At 53.9% G+C, this 26003-nt stretch overlaps 1 protein-coding gene across 1 annotated transcript; it reads left to right on the top strand.

The window, feature by feature from the left end:
• The first annotated feature begins 6688 nt into the window (after positions 1–6688).
• LEMD2 (LEM domain nuclear envelope protein 2) lies at positions 6689–25102 on the top strand. Its single transcript, XM_081246599.1, has 9 exons — positions 6689–8319; positions 10031–10071; positions 13278–13353; positions 16461–16537; positions 17437–17516; positions 19173–19318; positions 20301–20402; positions 20480–20582; positions 23758–25102. The coding sequence occupies exons 1-9, from the start codon at positions 7512–7514 to the stop codon at positions 23906–23908; spliced, it is 1584 nt and encodes a 527-aa protein (XP_081102725.1). The 5' UTR covers positions 6689–7511; the 3' UTR covers positions 23909–25102.
• The last annotated feature ends 901 nt before the right edge of the window (positions 25103–26003 follow it).

Below are 26003 nucleotides of genomic sequence, written 5' to 3'. Positions count from 1 at the left end.
GTGACTCAAATGGAAACCCTGGCGCAGTCTGGCCACAAAAGCCTGCATTTCTTTTCCCCCCATCCATTCTGCAAATTGAAGTCCTGAGCCCCATTTGGCCTTCCCCGGGTCAAGGTTGGCCTGAGTTACTTGTGCAAAGCTAGGTCTTATGTGACAAACAGCCACCAATTTCTTCTCCTAGTCCACAGGAGGAGAGGAGAAAGGCCAGGGGAAAATGTCTGGGGCGGAGGAACTGAGAGGTTAAATTACTAGCCTCAGACTATGGAAAAAGCTAGAGGGAGAGTCTGGCCAGACCTCCCCACGTTCCTCAGACCTGCAGGCACGTTTAGAAGGTGGTTTCACAGATGGACCTGATGACACTTCTGAGCTGCAAATTTCCTTTGCTTTTCTCCAGCAGCCAAGTGACAGGTCACCTGGGGGAGAAGCTGGATGGAACTCGGATTCCCCCCACCCCCCGGGAGGCCCCGGGAGCCCATGTGCATGGCCCATCTGCTGGGCTTGGAAGGAAAACACCCTCTCCCAAGCAAATCCCCCTCCAGCAAATAAATCATGAAATATACAGAAATGACTCTTTTATTTAATATTTTAATTTCCAAAGGTCAGAGTCAGGTCATGCCATAAAGGGGGAAATAATAAAGCTCAGAGAGAGTTTGGCCATAAATGGTGCGTATATTAGCAAAGCATGTGCCTTTTGTAAGTTCTGTGTGCAAATATTAATTGAGACCCACGGAATCGGAAGATTTGCACTGGCCCTTCCGTTCTAGGTAAGGAAACTGAGTCCCGGAGAGATGGCATCTTTTGCCCATGTGCTGAGTCAGTGGCAGAGCAAGCACAGGAGCTCAGGCCTCCTGAATCCTGGTCCATTTTCTATTTACTGACTCGAGGTCTAATGGACCAGAGCCTTTTAAGGCCTCTGCGCTCAACCCCTTGCTGGGTAACTTCCAGCTAGCCCTTTAACCTCAACGAGCCTTTGCAAAAGCAAGGTGGTAATATCTGCCTTGAGATCTGGGGACGGAGGCACCAGCAAAAAGCACATTACTATTATTATTATCACCTTGTGACTACATGCTCCAGCATCTATGGCAAAATTACACAGCCAACCCATTTATTTCTGCGTTCTAAACAAAACTTGATGGGAAATTTCATTCTAATTTAATTTTACGCTAATGACTGTTCATTTATTTATAAACTGCGGCCATTTAGGAACCCAAGCTCCATCCATAGGTTACCAACAATTAGACGACAGTGCCCATTCCGTATCTCCACCCGCCCCAGCCACTTCAAGGGCTTAGCCGTGGATAACAGTCAGAACAAGACGACTTCAGCCCTTAAAAAGGACCCTTGCTTGGGGTGCTCTGAATGCCCCTCGAGGAAGCTTACACGGGACCCAGAGCCTGCACACAGCATGTTCACACAGTTTCCAGTGCACGTACTGATCAACCCAAGCACAGCTGCCGGATCCCGGGAGATGCTGCCCAGACACCCGCTAATAAACGGGGAGAGAGGGTTGCAGCAGGGCACGTGAAGGGAGGAAAAGCCACAGGAATCTAGCTATAAAGCGTGCGATTGGAGGAACTGGATCCAGAACTCCTCCTCGCCCTTCCGAGTTCACCAAGTTCCTCCGTTATCAGTAACGCTCTCCAAGAAGCAAAAAAATAAAATGTTCACTGTCTCTTTCCTTGTGGAAAACACAGATTTCGCGTCTTTTCCTTGCCCTCTGCTGAGATCTGCCCCTACAGTGAGACCACCTTCCCCCACCCCCAGCAGGGGGCGCCCATTTCTGGGGCGGGGGCCGGGGGGGGTGTCCCAGCATCCTCTGGGGGATTTTCCCGAAGCTTCTGAGGATTGAAATGGGTGCTATGGAGGGAAATGAGACACCTAGGAGATTCCACCCCGGATGGCTTGCGTCTTTGTCACTGGGAATTGCTTCAGCAAGCACAGCACCTAGGAAGCGTGAGGATGCTGTCGGTTTCGCAGAACAGCCCGGCTCAAAGCTCAGCGCTGCAGCCGACTTGTCCCCCACCCTCGCCCGGTGGCCTCTGAAGTTCTTCCCAGTAATGAGCCACAATGGGGACCCAGCCACCACCTGCTTCTTCATGCACAGCGCCCCGGCTGCCTGTTTAGATATGTCGGCCCCTTTCTTCTCTCGTTTTCCTCCTCCTCCTGCCACTGGTTCGATTTCTCATCATCGGCTCAAATAATTCTTTTTCTCCAATAAGCGCCTCCATTTCCAGGACAGCAGACTCGACTGCTTACAGGACATGCACAGCCCTGGAAGAAATTAAAACTGGATCAGGGGCAGGGGGGTAGCTTGGGGAGGTTCTGAGCTGAGCCAAGGAGAAAATGACCATGTTTTCACAAAACAGAAGTAAAGAGAGACACACTTTTTTTTTTTTTTTTTTTTTTTTTTTTTTGCGGTATGCGGGCCTCCCACTGTTGTGGCCTCTCCCATTGCGGAGCACAGGCTCCGGACGCGCAGGCTCAGCGGCCATGGCCCACGGGCCCAGCCGCTCCGCGGCATACGGGATCCTCCCGGACCGGGGCACGAACCCGAATCCCCCACATCGGCAGGCGGACTCTCAACCACTGCGCCACCAGGGAGGCCCAGAGACACACTCTTGACTAAAGCTAGAGGATGCCTAGACCAGGACCCAGCCAGCATCAGAGACAGGGAAGGTGCCCAGAGGAACCAGTAGGGCGAGGATGCGGCTTCTCAACATCTGGCTGAGATTTATCCAGCAAAATCTACGAGTCTCTCCAGATAACTGGCAACTACAGAGAGTTACAGATTACCCGTTTTCATCTGGAATGTACTTTTACACTTAGGACCACGGGTAATTATAGGGCGACCTGAGCCTAGTTTCACAAGATGGAGATGATGAGGTATTTTCTTGGTAACCACGTCGGTGTGATTTTATAATTACTGAGCTACGTGGATTTGCCATGAAATTGAATACTTAAAAGCAAAGAGTAATTGCCTGATATCTGTACTCTATAATTTAGTGTAATCTAATCATGGACAAAGCCCAAAAGAAAATGTTCTGAAAGCATTACATTTTTCTTCATACACAATTCATTATTGACATTGGGGAATGTATTCCATGCCTCTAAAGGAACTCTTACCCACAGATATCAAGGTGTGAAAGTGGCCAAAAGAGTGAGAGTTTTGTTTAATTTTCAGCTGCTGATGAAAAGCAGGTAACATAACTGCTCAATAAACCCATTCTGACACTTTTCTGTGACTCTATTTGCCCCTTCATTGACCTAGAGAGATAGGGCAGGGTACTGAGATGAGGCAGCAAGATGCTGGGCAGAGCTGGGGCCGTTCCAGTCCAAATCTGAGCCAAAAATTGCACCTACATCGTCCCCCTTTCCAACCATACTCTCCCAGTGCCCCCACCACGGTGTGATGCCACCCATGCTATGGTTCGAAGGAAGCCCAGAATAGCCAAGAGAGATGCACGAGGCCGGGGACAAGGTGGATCAAGGGCAAGTCCATGGTCTGGAGCATCTTTAAGGACCTGATAAATGTGTGCAGGGCTTTTCGCAGGAAGAGAATGAGAAAGGAACCCACTAAAAGATTTATGGCTGTTATTATTATAAGGCTCTGCCGAGACAGAGAGAGGTCGGCAGGACAGCAGGCAGCATGGCAGCCCCTTGGGAATCCAGAGCATCCTCCAAGCGGCCCCTCATCTCTACTAAATGTGTGGATGTGGTTATGAAGTAGATTTAGATATTGGAGCTTGTTTTCCCTCTTTTGACTTTAAGAAATCAGGAAGACCAACCGCAGCCTGAGGTGCTCACCTTAAAAAAAAAAACCACAACAAAGTGATGAGAAAGGAGGGCACACAGGACAGCCGTTGACTTTGCAATATTGCCCTCTTCTTGGAAATGTGTGTTCCCATACTCGACAGGCCCAGCAGCAGAACTAGAAGAGACACAGATCTGAGAAGACCCAAAGGGGCCTCGTGGGCAGCTCCCAACAGGACACAGGCAATGGTGGCAAAGAAGCACTAAGATGGAGCCCTTCGGAGGGGAAGACCTAAGGGTCAGTGTCGGAAGTGTGGGGATGGTCACGTGGATAAAAGCTGATGGGCGGGGCTTCCCTGGTGGCGCAGTGGTTGAGAGTCCGCCGGCCGATGCAGGGCACACGGGTTCATGCCCCGGTCTAGGAAGATCCCACGTGCCGCGGAGCTGCTGGGCCCATGAGCCATGGCCGCTGAGCCTGTGCGTCCGGAGCCTGTGCTCCGCAACGGGAGAGGCCACAACAGTGAGAGGCCCGTGTACCGCAAAAAAAAAAAAAAGCTGATGGGCAACAAACTGACTTCACTGAAGCTGGTAAAAGTGCTTTGAGGGTGGAGAATGTTGATGGAGGACCCTGAAGGGTTATCAATCCAGGGAAGGGGTGGACTGGATCGGGGAGTTCAGGAGGAAAATGTAGAGGCCCGAGACCTGGGAGGAATGATTGACTCATGAGGTTTTCTTCTTCTTTTTTTTTTTTAATGAGGTTTTTTTCTTTTCTTTTTTTTTAATTTTCCTTTTTTCTGATTTTCTTATTTTTAATTTTTAAAATTTTTTGGCTGCGGCGTGCGGCATGAGGAATCTTAGTTGCCTGATCAGGGATCAAACCCGCGCCCCCTGCAGTGGAAGAGCGGAATCTTAACCACTGGACTGCCAGGGAGGTCCCTCATGAGGTTTTTTCTGACTGGATTTTCCAAACAGATTGTGAGGCTTCTTCTTGGAGGGATGGGGAAGGGAAGCATGACTGGCAAATATGCTGTAAGTGGTGGCACATTACCCCAAAGGCCTGCTAGACCCAGCGAGGCAGAGGTGGAGCGCCGGGGGATGGGGCGAGGAAAGGCACTGCTGCAAACATGATGGGTTCGAGGCTGAAGGGAAGACAACGGGGTTCGGGTGGGGCTGGGGGAGGGCTGGGGGTCATTTGTCCTTGGGTGTATGTAGCAGCAGCCGGGACCCCAAACACAAGGAAAGCTGACAAAGCCCACACTGGGGACCACCCCAGGGGTGGCCCCGTTTTGGTATTTTTTTAAATCGCCCGAGATCCACTGTGTGGAAATAGACTGTAACTCTGCGAAATGCTGTAACATTAGCTTTGTTTAAGCATCAGTTTCAAGCCGTCTTAGAATACATGGGGCCAGTATTGATGCTGAAAGGCTCATTCTTTATATGTTGAACTGCACAGCTGCAAGGAGAAGCACAAATGTTACCAACTCATTTGTCATGCAAACAGTGCTTCAGAAAGAAAGAAAATACTATTATGTGGTATATGTGTTAGGCAATCACTATATCAAATTCATGGTATTCCATGCAAACACAGGCAGAGAAAAGGAAAACAACACTTGGTGAGAGAAATCGCACCACATGGGAGCAGCTAAGTCGGGGGAGATGGCGAGGCTAAATCGGAAGCCTGACCAAGCAGAGGTTGTCGTTTCCCCCGCAATGTGGCCAGTGATAAATGCTCCGTGATAGAGCAAGTGGCAGGAATGCAAACGCTGGCAGAGGTGCCTTGTCCAGGGACCCAGGGTGGAGAGACAAGGTGGGGGTGGGCAACGGGACCATAGGGGAGGAGGCGAGATTGGGGGAAGGCGAGAACTGAATTGGAGGGTTAGAAAGAGAATGGGACTTATGAGACCAGCAATAAGTGTTTGGGAAAGGCAGTTGATGATCGATGTGGAAGGAATACAAAGAGGGAGTGGGAGGCAGAACGAAGACCACAGCGTTACTTCCATTTGTCACCACTCCCCATGCTTTCCTTAGGGGTTTCTCTGTCGGGTGGGAGGTTCTACACAGCACTGACGCTGCACACAAATGGGTTAAGTGCAAACACTATGGAGCATGTGTCCTGAGCACCTTGTACAAATTACCTCTTCTAATCCTCACAGCAATCCTATGAGGTTTACTGGCCAACAGGCTAGAAATGTTAGTTGGATATGATCGCACGTCTAATAGTGGTGGAGTTTGGATTCAAGAACCCCCTACTTGGGCTTCCCTGGTGGCGCAGTGGTTGAGAGTCCGCCTGCCGATGCAGGGGACACAGGTTCGTGCCCCGGTCCGGGAAGATCCCACATGCCGTGGAGCGGCTAGGCCCGTGAGCCATGGCCGCTGAGCCTACGCGTCCAGAGCCTGTGCTCCGCAATGGGAGAGGCCACAACAGTGAGAGGCCCGCGTACTGCAAAAAAAAAAACAACCCTACCTAAATCCACAGGTGACACAAGACTACGTCTTGGGGTCTTCTCCTACCTATCTCTCCCTATGAAAATCCCACCATCCGGCCACACGGCCTCCTCGCACAGGCTCAAACTGCCCCTAAGAGCCCAAGGGCATTTGCCTCTTCTGCCCCCACGATGGGATGCAGTGTCCTCCTCTGGCGGGAGATCCTTTCCTGCCAGCATCTGGCCAAGGGCAGGCCCTGCAGCCCCTTGGGGCTCAATGTCAGTGAGTGAACAGCCAGGAAAACACAGAGGCCTGCCGACCATGACCTTAGTTCAGACCAGGTCCCAGAGCATGCCTGGGGTCTACGCCACAACCCAAACAAAGCCCTTCCCTGAACGCATTGGTCCCCAAGCGCAGAGAGAGGCAAAGGATTCCATCTCCCCACTCTTGGCAGTGCTTGTCTTTCACCATTGTCGACTAAAACGCACAACTTAAAAGTTGAGAGTTATGTTTTATTCAGCAGACATTCTTAGGACTTCAAGCCCGGGAGAGAGCCTCTCAAATAACACTGAGAAAACGTTTCCGACGGGGAAGAGGGGCAGTCAGGATATATAGGAGTTTTTGCAGTAACACCAGGTAGTTGGAACAAAAGATAGCTGTCAATAAAAGAAAACCAGATAACTCAAGTTAAGGAATTTAGCACTTTTCTATGTATGGGAAGATGCAAGAGTCTGGGCTCACTTAAACCATTCTTTCACATGCACCTCAGCTATCTGGGGCCAGTATCCTGTGTTTTCTCATCCAGTTTCCTCAAGCTGCACTGTGGGGAGTGGCTGCTAGATGGCGGGCATCCCTTGTTCCCTTCTTGAGTTCCCTCAGGGCTCATCACTGGGGTGACTGTAACGTGGTGGCTAGATCCCTAGTTTACTGATATGGCAGGCAATATTTTCTTACCATTAAGTAATTCATCCATCAAATCAACATGACTTTATCGAGTGCCTACCACGTGCCAGGGACTGTGCAAGGGGAGGAGGATTCAGAGGTAGACACCACTTGCTCTTACAGACGAGAAGGACTGAGCAAGGTGGGAAAGAAAAAAGGAAAACAAAAACAAAACGCCAATAACCCTCAGACCTCCCCAACATGGCAGCCTTGGAGGTTGATTCTGACCTCCTCATCATGGCCCGCCCATTGGGCGGTGCAGACCTTCTCAACATGGCGGTTAAGAACGACCTTCTCAACATGGCGCGGGCCCCGCCTGCTCCGCCGCGGCCGCCGGCGGGAACAGTTCCGGGTGCGGTGTGCGCCGGGGGCAGGCGGGGGGTGGCGTCCTGGCCATGGCCGGCCTCTCGGACCTGGAGCTGCGGCGGGAGCTGCAGGCCCTGGGCTTCCAGCCAGGACCCATCACCGACACCACCCGGAACGTCTACCGCAACAAGCTGCGCCGCCTGCGGGGCGAGGTCCGGCTGCGCGGCGAGGAGCGGCTGCGGGAGGAGGCCCGGGCAAGGGGCGAGGAGCGGCTGCGGGAGGAGGCCCGGGCAAGGGGCGAGGAGCGGCTGCGCGAGGAGGCCCGGGCAAGGGGCGAGGAGCGGCTGCGCGAGGAGGCCCGGCTGCGCGAGGAGGCTCCGCTTCGCGCCCGGCCCGCTGCGTCCTCCCTGCGGTCGGAGCCCTGGCTCTCCCCGCTGGCCTCGGGCCCGGCCTACGCGACCACTGGGGCCTACGGCGACATCGGGGCCTCCGCCGCTTCCTGGTCAAAGAGCCGCGGCCTCACCTACCCGTCCCGCCCCGCGCCGCTCAGACGCCGCGCCTCGGTCCGGGGCAGCTCCGAGGAGGACGAGGACTGCCGGCCACTCGACAGGGCCGCGCCGGGCCCCGGACACGGAGTCCGTCGGTGGTGGGCCTCGTCTCCGGCCCCGGTGCGGCCGTCCTCCGCCCTCCTCGGTCCCGACCCGCGCCCGGGCCTGCGGGCGACGAGAGCGGGCCATGCGGGCGCGGCGCGGGCCCGGCCCGAGGTGGGGCGGCGGCTGGAGCGCTACCTCTCCCGGCTCCTGCTCTGGGCCAGCCTGGGGCTGCTGCTCGTCTTCCTGGGCATCCTCTGGGTGAAGATGGGCAAGCCCTCGGCGCCGCAGGAGGCGGAGGACAACAGTACGTCCCGGGCCGGCGCAGGGGAGGGCCTTGAGCGCGCGTGTGTCCACCAGGATAATCCCCCCACCCCCATCCCCACCCCGGTCCTCTCAGCACCAGGCTGAACAGTTCCGGGGCTTGTCAGATGTCTATGGCCGTCTTCTTCCCTCCAGACTTTGACTTTCCTTCCTCCAGTTATGGGAGGAGAGGGCTGGGATTCCTGCATCTGCAATAATTTCTGTCTTCACTTCCTCCTATTCTCATTTTCTGCCCTAGCCCTCCCTACTAAGCTCCCTTTCAACCACGTGCTGGAAGCAGTCTTTCTGTGGTCACTTTTATTCTCCCTCTCCAAAGAAATCTCTCTTAACACACCCCTGCAAAGGTCCACCCCCCTTGCTTTTGAGTTCTTTCTTCCCTTTTGATTTCTTGCTCTTTCACACATTAGTGCCCGTTTGAAGGCACCCCAGGTGTCACTGCTCACAGATAGGCTCTGGTTTGGTTTTGGTGCAGCACCAGAAAAGCCACATACTCCACTTCTTTGGACCACAGGACCCTCATTTGTCAAAAGATTATACTAGCCCTGCCTCTGAGACAGGTGTGGAAGAGCCTTTTAAAGAGTTTAAACTGATGTAAATGATGGCATTTATCACTGCAGCACCTTCTTGGGGTGTGTTAAAAGAGAGGGTCCCGTGACTCAAGGATGTTCCCAGCCATGCTTCTGTCCACAGATAGTTCCGTGATAAGACATGCCAACAAGAAGTCTGCAGGATACAGTATGTTAACGAATAGTTAAGGGTTTGTGTTTCCTAAAAGGAAAATTTGCTTCTTCCATAATTCTGGGCTCTAGGCTAATAGGAAACAGCACAGAGACCATTTCTTTATAAATTTAAGTATAAAATGACTCTAGCTCACTGACTTTTAATATTCTTTGCAAAGAATGATTGTGATTAATACTGTTCCCAGCCTCTAGCCCAGGCCACATCTTTCCACGCCTAGCAGGAACAGCCAAAATGCAGGGAAAGGCGAAATTATGTCTTAGCTGTTGCAGCACATGGATATTTGGGTGTATGAACACGTCTGTGGGCACGGGGATCCCAGGCTCGTGCACACACCCAAATAATTTCTTGTCTATGAGAGAAGTTTAATCCACCTGCTAGAGAAATTAAGCAGTCCCAGGAGTGTCATGGTACTGTACTGGTACTAACTATAACTATTTACATTGGTGACGTCAAAAAACGGTATACTGTCGTATTCACTGCTGAGATGCTTTAAGACAGTAGCTCCTGGATAAATACTGGGATTTACCTGGAATTCCCCTCCCATGATAGTGTCAATCCCTGTTTAACATAACGTGTACAATTTATAAAACCATCATACGTGTTGTCTTGTTTGAGACTAAGTCTGAGTTAAGCAAGGAAGGCTTTAGTGATCCCATGTTATGAAGAAACAGGTTCAGAGTGGTTAAGTGAATAGTTGCCTACTATCCTGTGGCTAATCATTTTCCCCTGGGATTAGAACACAGCTGTACTAATCCCTAATCCAAGACCGAGAACCCCTTACGTTTTTTACTGTCCGCATTTTTTAAATGCCTCATTTCGATGACATCTTTCTATATCCCCCCCCCTTATGTTGGTAATGTTTTACTTACCCTGAATTTTGAGAGTGATCCCTTTTTGTACCCTTTCCCACAACCCGCACTTTTAATTTCCTCTGTTTCTTTTCTTGGTCTCAGTGAAATTATTGCCAGTGGACTGTGAGACAAAAACAGATGAGGTGAGTTTGAGTTTCTCTAGCTTTTGCTCTTCCTCCCAAGGATGTCGGCCTCCATCAGGAGGTAAACTTGCCCAGAAAAACATCATAATAGGATCGCTTTCAGGAGTGCTTCCTGTAATGTACCAGAATCATATTGTGTTTTGTGATGTATGTGTCAGACTCAATTGTCGCAGTGAAGGAGTACTTGAAACAGAGAGGATTGACCTTCCAAGATCCAACCCCCGGCTTGTTATGGGAACTCTCCCATCAATCGCAGCATTAAGGACTTTGGTCTTCTGCCTAAGTCGATCTGGGGGGATGCAGTAGGTTCTGGTCAAGGGACCTCTCACGCTCCCCTTGCTTCAGGAGGAAGGGCTGGCGGCTTTTTAAGCGTCAGGAGGCCAGGTTCTCAATTCCACGTTCTCCAGTTGTACGTCTGTGGCTCTGAAAATGCTGTTCTGATTTGAAACGTCATCGGGGAGTTGTTTTAAACACATCTGAAGTGGAGTTAGCCCTCTTAGTCTATAGATTTGTTTTATGAAGCTTTAATGTTCCCTACAAATAATATTTGGGGAAGGTGAGCAGCCCCATCCATTTACGAGTCATGAAAACAGCATTACCGAGGAGCTGGGGTGCTCCGGTACAGGTGGTAATCTGGGGAAGATACGAGGCAGTACATTTTCAGGTCATAAATCCTGCCAGGAGGAGCCTTGTGCTGCCAGAGGGCATGATTTAGTAGTCTAATTATTAAGTGTGCAACGGCCTGGCCTCCTGAGCCCTGAGTGCACATCTCTGGCAGCCTGGGGGCTGGGAACCACCCACGGTCATTTCCAGGCCCCTGCGTTGACTCTTTCCTGTGTTAACGAAGGGGCATCCTGACGCAGACAACCGGTTTTATTTCCCTTTGGCTTCTGCTGTGTCATATTTGGGGAGTGTTTTTAGTACACGTATTTATTGCTTTCATCCACCAGATGTCTGTGCTTCTCTATTGTTTTGTAAAAACAGACTCATAATAATTATAATCTGCCTTCTATCATAAAAACTGCAGTTGATGATTGAAGGAAGTGGCCCAGAAACATGGCCAGAAGGGGAAACTAGAATTTTGAAGAGTGAAAACAAAAACAGGGACCAAAAATACTTTTTCTGTAAGACTTCTCTGGTGATGTTAGTTTCATTTGTCTTTTATTTAGAAACGGGTTCCCTGGTTTCTGTCTCTTGGTCCTTCACACCTCTGAGTGTATCAGGCCCAAGACGAATGACAGATATGCTCCCGGGTGCTCCTCTGCGCTGGACGCACCCGGCCCCACCTGAGTGAGCCAGTCGGGCACCATCCAGGTCCTCACTAAAGACTTGCTCAGTGAGCACAGACAGGCAGGGCCTGTGCCACGACATCACAGGCTCCCTTCAGTTGCAATGTTGGGCTCGGTTGAGCTGGGGTACCCTTGGCCTTCATGGTGGGTGGACACAGGAACAGGCGTGTTGGGAGGTGCTTCTCAGCTTGGGTGAGTTTCTTGCTGAGTCTCATTCCTTGTGTGGCTCAAGCTCACCCAGAACCCAGAGGGGCATTTGGGTTTCAGATACACGCATTCTTTCCCTTCTCAGCTGACTGTGACTCTTTTTCTTTCTGCCTTTGTCCTGCTGAAACCCTGGGGATGGGCTGGGAGTGGGTGTGTTGTCTTAATCAGGCTGTCTCAGTTGTCTGGTACCTTCTGTCCTTTAGGTGATATCAGCCCTGCTTTGCCTAAATGTCTGTGAGTTTGGAACAGTATTAATTGCTACTGCTTTTTTTTTTTTTCCTGGTTGCGACAATAATAGATATTTAGAAAATTTGAAAAATATTGACAGAAATCGCTCGTGCTTCTGAGACCTAGAGATAATCACCATTAACGTTTTGGGAGCATTTCCTTCTCACCTTATCTCTCTGTGTATGTGTGTCTGTAGAATTGGGATCTCTGTATATTTAGTTACATTTGACACTTAATTATCAACTTTTCCCATATTGTTAAATAGCATTTAAAAAGTAGTTGGGGTTTCTAACTCTACTAGGAGGCATGTCAGTTGTTTCTGGACATTTATAGTCATGTGCGTAAATCTTGGTCGCATCATTTCATACCTTGTAAAGGCATTAGGGTCTTCAGGCCATGTGAAGGGACAAATCTTGGCCTCTGAGACTGTTAGAAACCAAATTAGATCAGGGCAACAAATGAGCCCCGAGAAGGAAAACGACCTTGGTTCCTTCTGTAGCTGCAGAGCCAGGTCCAGAACCCAGACCTTCGACTTCCAGTGCAGGACTCTGCCCAGTGACAACCCTCAAGAGGCCTGGAGTTCGAGGGGTGGGGGCTTGGAGTCGACTGGCCACACTCAAGTGGCTCCACCATCTACTATGAACTGTGGGTTCTTGGTGGCCCACTTAAGGTCTCTAAACCTTGGACCCCTCGCCTGAGAAATTGGGGTACAGTGAGGAGAGCAGCGAGGATGCAGTGCTCCCTCACATATAGACCACTCAGCATGGCACCTGGCCTGTCGTCCACTCTCAAGGAAGAGCGGTCTTTTTTAAATGTCCCAAATCCAGTAAGTCTAGCAAAACGGTGTCCCCACTGTTACAGGTGCTGAAGGAGTGAATGTGCAGATATTCTGATTTTCTCAGACAGGTGACATTTATTTTCTCCCTACAGTTGCAAGATTCCTCGAAATTTTCCATTTCCAGGGAAACGCAGTCTAAGATTAAACATTTGCATCAGATAATCCACAAAGTAGACAATCCACAGGCAGACTGTAGACACTTGGCTCTCCAAAAACGGACAGGAATGGCCCACGTGGGAGACCAGACTGCATTGTGCAGCGTTTGCTCTTCCCTCCGAGGAGACTGGGCTCCTGCATTTCCCCACAACCACACCGCCTCTGCTCCACTGCCCCACCAATGGCCTTTATTCCAATGGGGACCACGGGGCAGAGGCCCAGGAGCCTCCAGGATGGTGGACCCTTAGTTACTGTGTCTGCTGTCCATCTGCCTCTGCTTTTACGGTGTTCTTTTCAGTCAGTTAACCCAGTATTTATCGGCCCTATTCCTGGGCCCACCCCTTTGCAGAATTTGTTGTCGTTGTTTTAAAGTATGAGGTGTACCTTGCTGTTGAGTCCTTGACGGTGTAGCTGAAGAGGTAAAATCAGACAGATAGGCCCCCCTCACCCACCCCTCCTTGCTGACCTCTTGTCCCATGCCCTTCCAGTTCTGTCAGGCCAAGCAGAAGGCGGCCTTGCTGGAGGTGCTGCACGAGCTGTACAACTTCCTGGCCATCCAAGCCGGTGAGTAGGTCTCCCGAGGCCCACGACTCCTCATGAGCGGGTTGTGGGCTGAGATGCCGCGTCATCTCCCAGAAGACACGCTCAGAAGCCCAGTCTCCCCTTCCCTGCCTCCCCACAGATGCATCTTGTTTAAGCCTTGCATCTGGGCAAAACGCATAGGTTCCTGAAGGATCCCAGGGGTCCTGGCACGTGCATAGGCCTTTCAGCAGATGTGCCTCCTTCTCTGGGATGCCCCCCACCTAATGTTCTGGGGGTCAGTGTTGCACTGGAAGGGCCCAGGCCTCAGGTCTTCTCAGAGTTTGGGTCCCCGAACCTGGAGGGCCTCCCTGTACCAGGTGGTTGGCCCAGCTCGGTGCAGAGGCCTCTGCAGGTGGAGCGGTCTGAGCGGTGGGCCAAGCACCTTCAGGCCCAGCCCGCCCTCCTGGGCCCTAGTGTCCCATGTCCCCATCTGGCTGTGGGACACCGGACAAGTCCCTGACATCTCAGGGCCTCAGTCTCCCCATCTGACTGAATGATCTTGGGTCTGTCTTTTCTTAACCAAATGAAAGCCAAGTGCTGTTCTCTAGATGCCCCCCTGAAATCTCCTCCATCCAAAAGGCTCCCCCACTGTTTTCTTTGGTAAACATGTTCCTTGAGGCCAGAGATTGCACCTGCATTATACTGTGTCCTGCCCGACACCTGGCATCCAGGAGGCTCTCCAAATCACTGATGACGTGGGTGACGGCTCAGGGCTTGTGCCTGTGTTAAGTGTACTCGACGCGAGAACCAGACGTCAGTCTGTGGGAGGCTCAAGGGGCGCCTCTCACCTGTAGGGCCAACCCTTGTCTAAGGCTGTCGCCGGGAAGTCAAGGTTGGGTGGACCTGTACTGGGCCCTCAGTCCTCAGGGCCAGTCTTGTGGGCCTCAACTCTGCCACCTCCTCCCTCCTGACTGCTGGGAGACTGGGGTGGTCAGGAAGGCCTCTGTGAGCTCCTCGGAGGAGAGGTAGGAGTTGGGGCTCACAGCATCACAGTCATCTGTGGCCCAGGTGCTTGGCATATAAATTCTGGCCTGAGGGGGTGTTTGAAACCTTTGTGACTCAATTGTGGTCCAAGGTCCAGCAACATCAGTGTCACCTGGGAGCTTACTGGAAAATGCAGAATCTTAGTCCCATCTCAAACCTATTGAATCAAAGTCTGAATTTTACTAAGACCCCCAGGATATAAAGTCGAGAAGCTCTGCTCTTAAACTGTGGATCCTAGTAGACAGTTCTCCTCTATCCCACCCTCCTTGTGTGGTCCTGGCTCATGCCATCAAGGGGCCTAGTACCCACCGTCTTCCCACAAGCCAGGCAGGGGCAGCCCTGAGAGTACGCATCTCAATGAGACAGGCCGCAGGGGCGTGCAGGCTCTGTATTCAGCCATACTCCCTCCCTCCACCTCCTGCTGGAGGTCAGCTATGGACAGGGCACTGGCTGGCCTTTGTGGGATACAAGGTGACTCAGCCCAGAATCCTGCCTACAGGCTGCCTGTGGTCTAATAGAAGAAATAGGCCACCTACCCCCCTGACCACTGAGTGGTATAAAATGCCATTGGATGAGAACCAAGAGGCCAGAACTTCTGGGAGGCACAATGCCTTTTAGCTAGAGTGGTCAGGAAAGCGTCACAGGGGAGGTGGCATCTGTGCCAGGCCTTGAAGCCCAGGTGGGATTAGTTACATCTTTGTGGGGGAAAGGTGGGGCCAGAGAGGCAGGAAATTATAGGGTCAGAGATGGAAGCAGCTTTACGAGGAAGGAGAAACAGAGGGAATGGAGTTTGGAAAGGCCAATTGAGTCCCACCCTGGCTGGCCATGGTTACCAGGCCTCCAGGAGTCCCTTCTGAAGGCAGTGAGGGCCGGGAAGGCTTTTGAGCAGGGGGTGATGGACGGAGAGCCAGGTGCCAGGGAGGCAAATGGGGCAGCGGTTTGAGTGGAGCAGTGTCAATTTAAGCAGAATCATTTTAAAGCTTTGTTGACCAAACATGGATGAGAAAGGGGAGAGGAGGAAACCAGGAGACCTTGGCAGTGGTCCTGGCAGGCCTAGGCAGGGCAGGGTGATCTGGGTGGGGCGGGAGCACAAGAGAAGCCAACTGACTCTCAGGGGACCCAGAAGGATGAGATCAACTTTGAAACAGGAGGATTTGGCTGTGTTAGGGGGTGAGGGGCAGACTTCAGTTCATTCTCAAGATTTTTAAAATATTATCTTCAGCCACTCCCTCCCCAGCACACACACAGACTGGCCATCACAGCCCCCAGGCTGTGCCAGGTCAAGGGCAGTCAGGCTGTGTATGGGGGTTAAGGATCTTGTACTGGCCCAGCCCTGCACTGTCCCTGCTTCCAAGGGATCTAGTGGTGAAGCAGCACCTGGTGGGTGAGCCACTGTGGGTGATCAAGAGCCAAGGGCTGTGGCAGGGCCCCAAGTCCAGCCGATTTGGCTAAACAAGAGACCCCTAGGGCTGGGGGCTTTTCAGAGGGGATGGGCCTTGGGCCGGGCCTGGGAGCCTGGGCAGGACTAAGGGGGAGGCTCCCAGCTCCATCCTAGGTGGGAGCCAGCCACCCAGGGTGCTCAGAAGAGAGCTTTGGAGCACCATATCGGGGCCCCAGCACATAGACACCCCTTCTTCTATGGAGCATTTTGGACATCCCTCCCTAGGGCCCCTCAAAACCTGGCATTCTAGGTCACCTGCCTGTGTCATGGGTCAAAATCCCTGCAATGCAAAAGCCTCCCTGCCTTTCTTTTTTCCCAGGCTGCGTTTATTTATAGTGCCATCCCAGTGCCTTCTGAAGCTGTCTGTCTGATCCTTTTAGGGATCAGTTGCAAACAGACCTTGGTATTGGGCAGCTTTTTAGTCATTTAATGCAAATCGCTGCACTGCTTTGCAGGTCAGGTTTTAATGATCTGGAATCGATCCAAGCTAAGTGGCTTTTGATCTTGCTGCAGAGTGAAGATGCCCCACAGAAGCTGGAGCCGCCGGGCCACATGTCCCGCATCAGAGCTGATGGCTTGATTTTTGCTGCAGTTTTTAGTTGGTTTCAGGGTAAATTTTTTTCACCTCTTCTTTGTATTTGAATGTGTGTTTTTTCCCTCCTAGGTAATTTTGAATGTGGAAATCCAGAGAAGCTAAAAAGCAAATGCATTCCTGTAATGGAAGCCCAGGAATATATAGCAGTAAGTAGGCTGCAGTGCGCGTCCGTTCCCGGAAGGTCCTGGTGCTTTTGTATTGATTAAAGCCCTGCGTTTTTTTTTTCCCTTTTTGTTTTGTGTTTGCTTTCCCTTTTTCTAAAAAAAATTTTTTTTAACTCAGTTGAGTGTTAGGTTACCTTAAGTTAAGGCAGTGATGGGATGACTGGGCCCAAGGTGAGCTGTGAGCCAGAGCCAGGCCTGCCGCAGCTCGTTCCTGACCTGCTGCTCCCTGACCAGCCGGCGTGGGCTGCTGCCGCTGCCCCTTTTTTAAGTGGCCCTGTGACTTGCTCTTCCTTTGGCTCATTTTTTCCCCCCTTCTCAGCAGCCTTAAGACATTTAACCTGTCATTCTCTCCCCTCAGGATTACCGTCGGGGTTGCTCTGAGTCCATTTGATTTTCACTGTGGCCTCAGGGTGACAGAATTACAGATTTTCGGAACTGGCAGAAACCTAAGGGGTCACCTCGTCCAATTTTCATTTCACAGATGAGGAACCTGGAGCCTAGAGAGGGGAGGGACTTGCCCAAGGCCACACAGCCGGGACTGGCCGCAGGGCCCCCAGCCCGACACTCTTTGATCTCACTGCAGATGAGCTGCCAGCTATCTGGCCTGGTGCTTCAGTCCTTGAGAAAATCACGTGCTTCTGCTGTCTCAGACCTGCATCGTTTTCCTGTGTGTGCTTCCGCATCACCTGCTCTGGTTATAGCCTCTTCCCTGGTACCATCAGCTACAGGCTTCCTTCCTGCCAGTTTGCTGGGCATTTAGCAGAACAGGGCCTTGGGGCAGGCGGAGGACATGGAGAGGGCTTCCTTAATCTAGCAGCAGAATAATGTCGCTCCAACTGCTCCGCCCAGATGGAAGACTAATCTCCCGCCCCCTCCCACAGAATGTGACCAGCAGCTCCTCCGCCAAGTTTGAAGCCGCACTGACCTGGATACTGAGCAGTAACAAGGACGTGGGCATCTGGTGAGTGTGGGCGGGGCGTCCGGAAGCACCTGAGGCCCTGTCATCGCCCATCAAGGTGTCTCAGGCCGGGAGGTAGAGGGCAGGTCTCCCAGCCAAGTCGTCTTGGGCCAGGCCTGAAGCTGGGCAGCGGAAGGAGAAGCATTAGGAATGCAGTGTACAGAGCAGTTTCAAAATGAGACACAAAAATCCAGGTGTCAGGGGGATCGCCTAGCAGTCCAGCTAAACCTGTTTCAGGTAACAGTCTGGGCCCCTTTCCTTCACGGGCCCCGCACAGTTTGCCGGAGATGGCATTTTTTTGCACTTCCTTTCCTTGGTGCTAGTTTTCATTTGTAGATGAAATGATTCTGTATGTTGGTTTCACTCAGTATGGAAATTGCAAAAGGAAAGACTGGGTTTTATTCCAGCTGGGCAGTTCCACCTGTTTCTGTCTCTGGCGAGCACGGTTAGCAGAGACAGCGTGCCCTTCACCCTCCTGAAAGGCCCTATCTGGCTGCTCGGCCCAGGGGTGGGCGGGCACCAGCCACTGCCTGATACCGGAGTCCCCTGCTGGAGAGACACTCGCTTCATCGCCCCCTCCCACCCTTCAGGGTTTGTCGGGGTCTCTGTTCAGGTTACAGCTGCTGATATTAAAGCACACTCTAGGGTTTTGTTCTCTTTCTCTCTAATCTACCCAAATTACTGATTCCATCAGCAGTGCATCCAGCAGAAGCCCCTCGGGCAGCTCAGCCTAAAGCTTGATAACTGGATGCATGGCACGATTAAAATTCGTTGGCTTAAAAAAAAAAAAAAGAAACTTCCCTGAGTGGCTGAGCGATTTTCCTGTGTGTTGGAAAGGCAAAAAACACGGATTTTATCCTTGGCAGCATGCACTGAAGCTGCTAACGCAGAGGAATGATGACACTGCCTTTTCACATTGAGGAGGGTGGCCTGTGGGGAGCTGAGCCTGGCTCCCACGACCAGTGTTAGAAGTGGGTCGTGAGACTTTGCTGTACAGCAGAAATTAACAGAACGTTGTAAATCAACTATACTTCAATTTAAAAAAAAAGAAGTGGGTCATGAGAAATCCGGACAGTTTGGGCACCAGCCATTCGGCTGTGCAATCCAGAGCAGGAGCTTGTTGGCTCGCTGGGAGAAGGTCGAGTGTCGGCAGTGTCCCCACGCGTCCTGATGCCTCCTCGCTGGGGCTGGGGTCTGGCCTCCAGGAGCCTGGCGGTGTTCGTGCTCCTGAGTCTCGTGGCACCCCACGGTCTCTGCACGTAAACAGCTTATGTGCCTCCTCATCACCGAGGAAAGGCACCCCCTCCCAGATTCTGTTTCCATTCTTGCCGTGCTGCACAAAGCCGGTGATTCCGTAAACATTTCCGTTTCTCTGTGCTGGGCGGGGGGCATCCAATTTACACTTTAATCTTCCGCCCGACAGAGGGAGGCGTCACTTCGGCAGGGGTTCAAGCCTGCTGCCGTCTTTAAAGTTTTATTCTTTCTAAGTAGCCAACGTGGGAAATTTCTGGAAAGAGTGCAACCAGGATAGCGAGTCCATTTTATAAGCAAGTGGAGACCTCAAAGCCCCGCCTTCCTCCTCCTTCTGCTGATAGTGAGGCTTATACAGCCGCTCCTCAGAGCTGTTGAACGTGTCTACAGCCCTGTGTCCTGTTTCAGGTTGAAAGGGGAAGACCCATCTGAGCTGGTGACCACGGTGGACAAGGTGGTCTGCCTGGAGTCCACCCGCCCCCGCATGGGTGTCGGCTGCCGCCTGAGCCGCGCCCTGCTCACGGCTGTCACCAATGTGCTCATCTTCTTCTGGTGTAAGTCCCGCCACCGTGTCACCCTGTCCCTCCCACTGCGCCTCCGGGGAGCCCAGCTCAGCAACACTTCTGGGCATGGGTGATGCGGTCTCTCGGAGTTCGTTTCTGTCTAGTGAACCTGAGGTCTGTCTCACGAAACTGAGGAGATGAACCAGTCAGCCTCTGCCCCGGGTCATCTTTCCCTTTGGAGACTGGGTGGCTGGAGCAGGAAGATAACTAGAAGACATCCTGGATTTGGGGCCGGGGGCCATCAGCATCCCCGAGAGGGTGCTGGCTTGGGCTGGAGGTGGGCATTGTCCTTTCCGGCACCCCAGACCGCAGGCCGCTCCGAGGGGGAGGCCCAGCAGGAGCTTGGCCTAATTTTACTCCCTGAACAATGTAAGCACCTCCTCAGGAGCTACAGACGCCCAGTGAAAGCAGGCAGGGCCCAGGGTGCCGAGTGGCAAAGCAGAGTCTCCCGACATGAGGGGCTGCCTTTGAGCAGAGGCCTCGGGGTGTCTCTGAAGGCCAAAGGCCGCGACACAGAAACCACCAGCTCTGCAGAGAGCTGGGTTACAAATCACAGGCCGTCTGGGCGTGCACATGGCTCCCTTCCCCTCGCTGGCAGGCACAGACATCATTATCGGCAGCAGCATCTGGAATACAAAGGGCCCGGCATGTATATATGTATGAAACGCCATGTTCTGGTTCACAAGGGAAGAGATGAAAGCCCAGAATGAGGTTGGGAGGAGCCGAGATCCAGACGGCTGGGGAGGCCTCTGTGGTGACAGCCGGAGGGAGGAAGATGATCGCTTAATAGCCTGTCCTCCCTCTGCATTTCCCAGTCCTTCATTACCTGCTTACTAGCCCTGGGTCTGACACACAGTAGGTACTCAGAACCCTCTCAGCCTCCAGTGCAGTGACCTGCCCTAGTGAGACAGCCAGTGGGCGCCTGGCCGGGGAAGGTGGTGTGCATGATTAACAGTGCTTTGTTCCCTCCCAGGCTTGGCCTTTCTGTGGGGCCTCCTGATCCTCCTGAAATACCGGTGGCGGAAGTTGGAAGAGGAAGAGCAGGCCATGTATGAGATGGTGAAGAAGATTATAGGTGCGTGGCCCCCAGTGAAAGGGCTGCTGGCTCCCGCCAGAGGGTCCTCACCCTAAACAGTGCCCTCTGTCCTGCAGATGTGGTCCAGGACCACTACGTGGACTGGGAGCAGGACATGGAGCGCTACCCATACGTGGGCATCCTACACGTGCGTGACACCCTGATCCCGCCACAGAGCCGGTGAGACCCGGGTCGGACCCCACTGAGTGCCACGGAACGAGGCCCAGAGCCTCGAGTCAGTCATGTGGGGAGGGGGGCAGTTCAGCCCCAGGATCGCTGGAGGTGGGGCACCATCCACACCTCTTGCCATCAGCTTATTAAGGCAGAGTGCAGACAAGAGGTACAGAAGCATGGTCCCGCTCCTCTGTAGAGATGGCGCTTTGGGGTGCTTTGGGGAGCAAGCCCTAGGACCCGACCCCTCCCCTCCCCGCGGGGCCTTGCAGGGAAGGACCTGATGGGTTTCCATGAATGGAAGTCCAGGCACAGAACAGTAAGGGCTCTGATTTCATTGCTCTGATTCTCATGGTCCTGCCCTCTGTAGATGTTGTTGGCTGGCTGGAGTTCCTGGTGACCACAAGATGGTGGCCAGCAGCTAGCCGGAGCAACACCTGCCTTGCAACAACCAGCAGAGGGGAGACGGGCTACCTGTTGCTCTCATGAGCAAGGGAAAACATTCCCAGAAGCCACCAGGGACACACCTCTTTGAGGCTCCACTGGCCAGAATTGGTTACTTGTCTATTCTTGAATCAGTCACTGGCAAGGAGGAAGAGATTGTTTTTCAAACATTTTTAACCATGGTGTACAGTCAGAAACACATCTTACCTAAGGTGTCATGGTCTAGTTCCCATGCACGAAGGCACACTCACGTAGTTGGAAACATGGTTTCACAGCAGGGAATGGGGTCAGCTTCCAGGGTGCACCGCTCATGGGAGGGGGTGGCAGGCCGTTGTCATGCACGACTCCAGGACCACCTTCCAAATGGGCTGCGGATGCTGGGTAGATCCCTGACAAAACCAGGAGTAGGGTAGATTTGGGGGACAGAGTCCCAGGAGGCAGCCAGCAGGGCCCACTGCGGTGTCACCTCAGACTTTGCCTCAGTCTCCGGCCAGATGCCATCCTCTCTCGGATGGTGCTAAGCACTCACCCTCGCTGGATGCTCGCTGTGAGCTGGGCACTGCTCTGAGCCCTGCACAGGTGCAGCTCGCTCACTCCACCCTCAGCATGGCCCTCGGAGGGAGTACATTGAGGACACCACTGTACAGATGAGGACACTGAGGCACAGGGAGGTTAAGAACCTGCTCAGAGACCCAGGGCTGGTGCCACTTCTGTGTTCCCAGTGCCAGGCTCTGTGGTCGAGGTCACCCCGTTCTGTCAACCCAAGAGGAGCTGGAAGAGTAGAGCATCTAAGGGCCCCTTTTAAATGTGAAAATGCTGAATAACGCTCATGCCCACCCCACCCCCTGGACAGTGGCAGGCAGGAAGCTTAGAGCAGACCAGCCACGGTGTGGGGCTTGTGCTAGCTGTTGGTCCCCAGCATGAGTCTGCCACACAGCCCTCCAGCTCTCAGGGGAGGCCACTGGTAGATCCAGACTCCCCCCTAATTCCTGGACCTGCCAGAATTCATCATCATGTGACCATGGGTAACGCCATGTCTGAGCTGTAATACAGAGATAATCCCACTGCCTTGCAGAGGGCTGTGTTGAAGAGAGGCCATCATTCATTCATTTTCTCAACAAATGTTTATTGAGCACCTACTGCATGCCACACTCTACTGGGTCATGGGGAGACGGGGAGAGGAAGAAGCAAAAATCCCTGCCCTGCTGGAGCATTGGTTCTGGGGAGAAAGAAGACAAGACGCATAAGGAAAATGTGTTGCCACTAGGTAGTGGCAGGTCTTAAGGAAAGGGGAGCAGGGTGTCAGAGAGGTGGCCTCCCACCTCACCGAGGCAGCACGGAGCACTTGAGCCCTCATCAAAGGGCAGCACTCATGGTCATTTTAATAAGAGCAGGAAGTGGCACTGCAGCTTATCAGGGGTTTGAGCCACCACACCTCGGCTCCTGTGCATCAGCCGAGACTGCAGGCGGGCAGCTGCCCCGCAGGGTCTGGACCCCTGTCCGTGAACCCAGGAGGCTCAGCCGCCCGGTCAGTATAGCCGAGCTCTCGACTCGTAAGGACCCATCAGCTCCTGTGGGCCCTGTGTGGGCACAGTCCTGTGGATGAGGGCCCACTTGTGGGAGGTTGGGGGAGATAAGAAGAGCTTGTCCAGGGAGGCACACGGGGGTGGCTTGTACATCACCTGGTAATGGGCAGCCTGGGAAGGGGGCTGGGGATGAGGCCGTGGCCCCCACATGGTGCCAATACCCCCACCTCCGGGACTCGGTGTGAGGGGCTCAGCCCCCAGGGCCTGTGTGGCAGGGCTAGACCAGCCAAGTGGGGGCTGCTGAACAGCCGTGGAGTTTGGTTGGCAGCAGGACCTCACCACCCCGGGAAGAAAGCCCCACCACCCGACTCTGCCTCCTGACACACGGGCCACCCCGGGAGTTTCCCTCCATTTGCGCTCCCCCAGCTGAACCCCCTGCTTCCGCACATACCCATATTCGCTCGGCACGTGTGGGGTGCTGGGGAGTGGTCTGCAGTCAGACAGGAGGCCGGGGCTCACCAAAGCATAGGTGTCAAAGCAGCCCTCCCCCACTGCCCTGGAATCTTCCTGTCTAGTTTGGAGGGGGAACGAGGAAATAGGGGGCTGTCCGAGGGGTCCAATGCCCCGGGGATCCGGCAGAGCAGGAACTCTGGTGTCTGCGGAGGGGCCCTACCTGGTGGCTCAGGTTCCAAAAGCAGCTCCAGCGTCTTGGCCTCCCCGGTTGGATGCCTAGTTCATCCCCATCCCGAAGTGCTGTGGAGTCTGGACTCAACAGCCCTGTGGCCACTCTTTAATTAGCCCACACGAGGCATTAAAATGCAGCCTGCACTGGAAGCGGGGGTTGGGGGGGGCGCCTGGCCGGGCTGTAGCAGTAATGGGTCCCAGCAAGAGTCTTCCCACTTGGACACCCGGTTGGGGTGGGGGGCGCAGCGCTCCAGCCCTTTTCAGCTCCCTTTAATTGAACGCTTTTGGAGCAGAGAATGTTGAGGAATCATTTCTCTGGGGCCCATGAAATTTCTCTCCTCTGCAGGGGTCCAGTTAGTACCTGACTGCTCTTCTTCCCACAGATAAATTCTGTGTGGGCTCTTGGAGCTTTGTGCCCCCTTTTGTACAGAGGGCATCCAGAGACCAGCTTGCCTCTCTTGGCAGCGCTGGGCACAGCGGCCAAGGGCGCCGCTTGCCTGCTGAGCCTGCACCCCCATCCCTCGTTGCAGGAGACGCATGAAGCGGGTCTGGGACCGGGCCGTGGAGTTCCTGGCCTCCAACGAATCCCGGATCCAGACAGAGTCCCACCGCGTGGCCGGAGAAGACATGCTGGTGTGGAGATGGACTAAGCCCTCTTCCTTCTCTGACTCAGAGCGATAAACCCTGGGCAGGGGCCTGTTCCCAATCAGCCTGTCCCCGGCCAGTCCCCTCCAGGGACGTGAGAGGGCCACCATCCTGCTGGTGCTGAGTTCACACTTGCCTTGACTTTCACCCTCCTCCTGACCCTGGTTCCAAAGGTGTCTCTGTGAGACTCTTCAGAGACGAGCTTTCAGAAGGAAAGCGTGGGCTTCCTCGAAAGGCCAGGGGAGAAGGCCAGGTGGGCAGCTGCCCTCTGCGTTGGTCCGCTCCTCTCTGCCCCATTTTGTTGGCAGAAAGGGGAGAAGGGTTTTTCATGAAAAGATAAAAGCTCAGCAGCCATGAGCCCCTGCAGAGCAAGTGTGCAGCTGGGTGAGCACGCGGCAGGGAGGTGGGCCCCGTGCCCGTGGGAGGTGGGTCGGGGTGGCAGCAGGGGTTGGGGAGCAGCTCGGTCATGTGCCTTCGGAGGGTGTTATGTGGGAGCTCAAGGGTGAGGGGAGAAAGCCTGTCCTGTAGCTGGATTGGGCCTCTTATCCCGGAGGGGTAAGGTGCTAGAAATTAGAACAAGTATTGTAGGAGAACTGTCTAGACACGCGGCCCTGGGCACACGGGGCCTCAGGTCGGGAGGAATGAGCAGCTAGGGTGGCCCCGGAGGAACCTGGAGTCGGCGACGACGCGCCCCCCCAGAGCAGAGAGGAGGGTCGAGCCGCCGCCAGCCCCTATCTGGGCGGCCCCGCCGAAGGCGGCCTCCCCAGCCCAGGCCTGCAGCCGCGGCGCGTCACCCGATCGCGCTCCAGGACCTGGGGATCCGCGCACTTCTATGGGCGAAGATCGTCTCGTTTACGGCGACCACGCCTCCCCATCCCGCGCACTTTGGCGGGAACTTCAGCCAGCGGTTTCAGTGCGCGGGGTGCGGCCGCACCTCCTCCCCATGCTGGCCGCCGGGAGCGATCCCGCTGCGCGGACCTTTGCCCGCCCGCCAGCGCCTCCCCGCCAGGCGGAGCGACCTCCGGAAACCTCCGCGGGGACCTTATTAGTTAAGGGCCGAGAGCCTCTCCATCAGAGCAGCATCTCCACAAGTTCTCGTCCGCGGCTGGCGGGAGAGGGGGCGAGCCGAGAAGACGGAACAGCTGCCTCCAAAAGGCATTAAGCACCTCTCTCTGGTCTTATTGGTTTTTTGTTTCCCTAATAAAGCGCCAGTCTTTCTCATTTGAGCAATACTCTCTCTCATTTCCTCTGATGTCTGGGTGATCGGCGGGGCTGGAATCCGAGCGCCGGCGCCGTGGCAACGCAACAGTCTCATAATCAGGCTCCAGCCAGAAGAAACTGCAACAGGCTTCACTGTCAGGGCTGAAACTGTTGGATAAATAAACTATTTATTAAAAATGGATGTGTTTCTCGTCCGTGGTTCTTTTCCTCTCCCCTCAAAGCAATGTGTAAGGAGAGGCAACGTCCTGAGTCATTAAGCGCTGGCCCAGGAGAGGTCAGCTGGGAGAGAAGGTGGGAGCGGCCTCCCTGTGACGGGTTCTTGGGCAAACCACATACCTCGGAGCCTTGGTTTCCATGTTTATAACACGGTGTGACGACCTACCCTGCAGGGTGAACTCGCAAGATGCATGCCTGGTTCCTGTGGGTGGCAAGGAGTGGGGGCCAATAGAGCCTCTTTCTTCCGGCCCCATTTCTGCCTCCCTCGAGGCCCCAGAGGCTCCTGGAGGTGCTCAGCACCAGCCCTGGGAGGGGGAGGAAGGAGGAGGCGGGTGAGGTTGGACGGGGCCTCTTGGCAGCTGATGGTGTCACTGGGGAGAACAGCACAGCCCGGGGGACACATGGGGGTCCCCCACCTGCAGTGGAGGCAGGGGTTTGCTGGGAGTGCTTTGGGGGTCCTGCCGCTTTCCACCAGCACTGCCTCTACCCTGGGGTCGCAGCGAGTGAGCTGCTGGCATTGGGGGTCCGCGCCCCATGTGGCGGGGCCTTCGTTTTCTCAGCCTGGGAGGAAGGCTGCTCCACCACCCTGTCGGCCCGTCCACACAGGTCCGACTGGTACGTGAGCGCCATCCTGCTATCCTCCCATTAGCTGGAAACTCGGTGGGTAAATGGGTAGTCAAGGACCCAGAAACAC

The sequence above is a fragment of the Mesoplodon bidens genome (assembly GCF_964165515.1).
Source record: "Mesoplodon bidens genome assembly, chromosome: 10".
Classification (NCBI taxonomy): domain Eukaryota; kingdom Metazoa; phylum Chordata; class Mammalia; order Artiodactyla; family Ziphiidae; genus Mesoplodon; species Mesoplodon bidens.
Note: the sequence above shows the minus strand (reverse complement) of the source record. Positions and strands in the feature narration are given on the sequence as shown.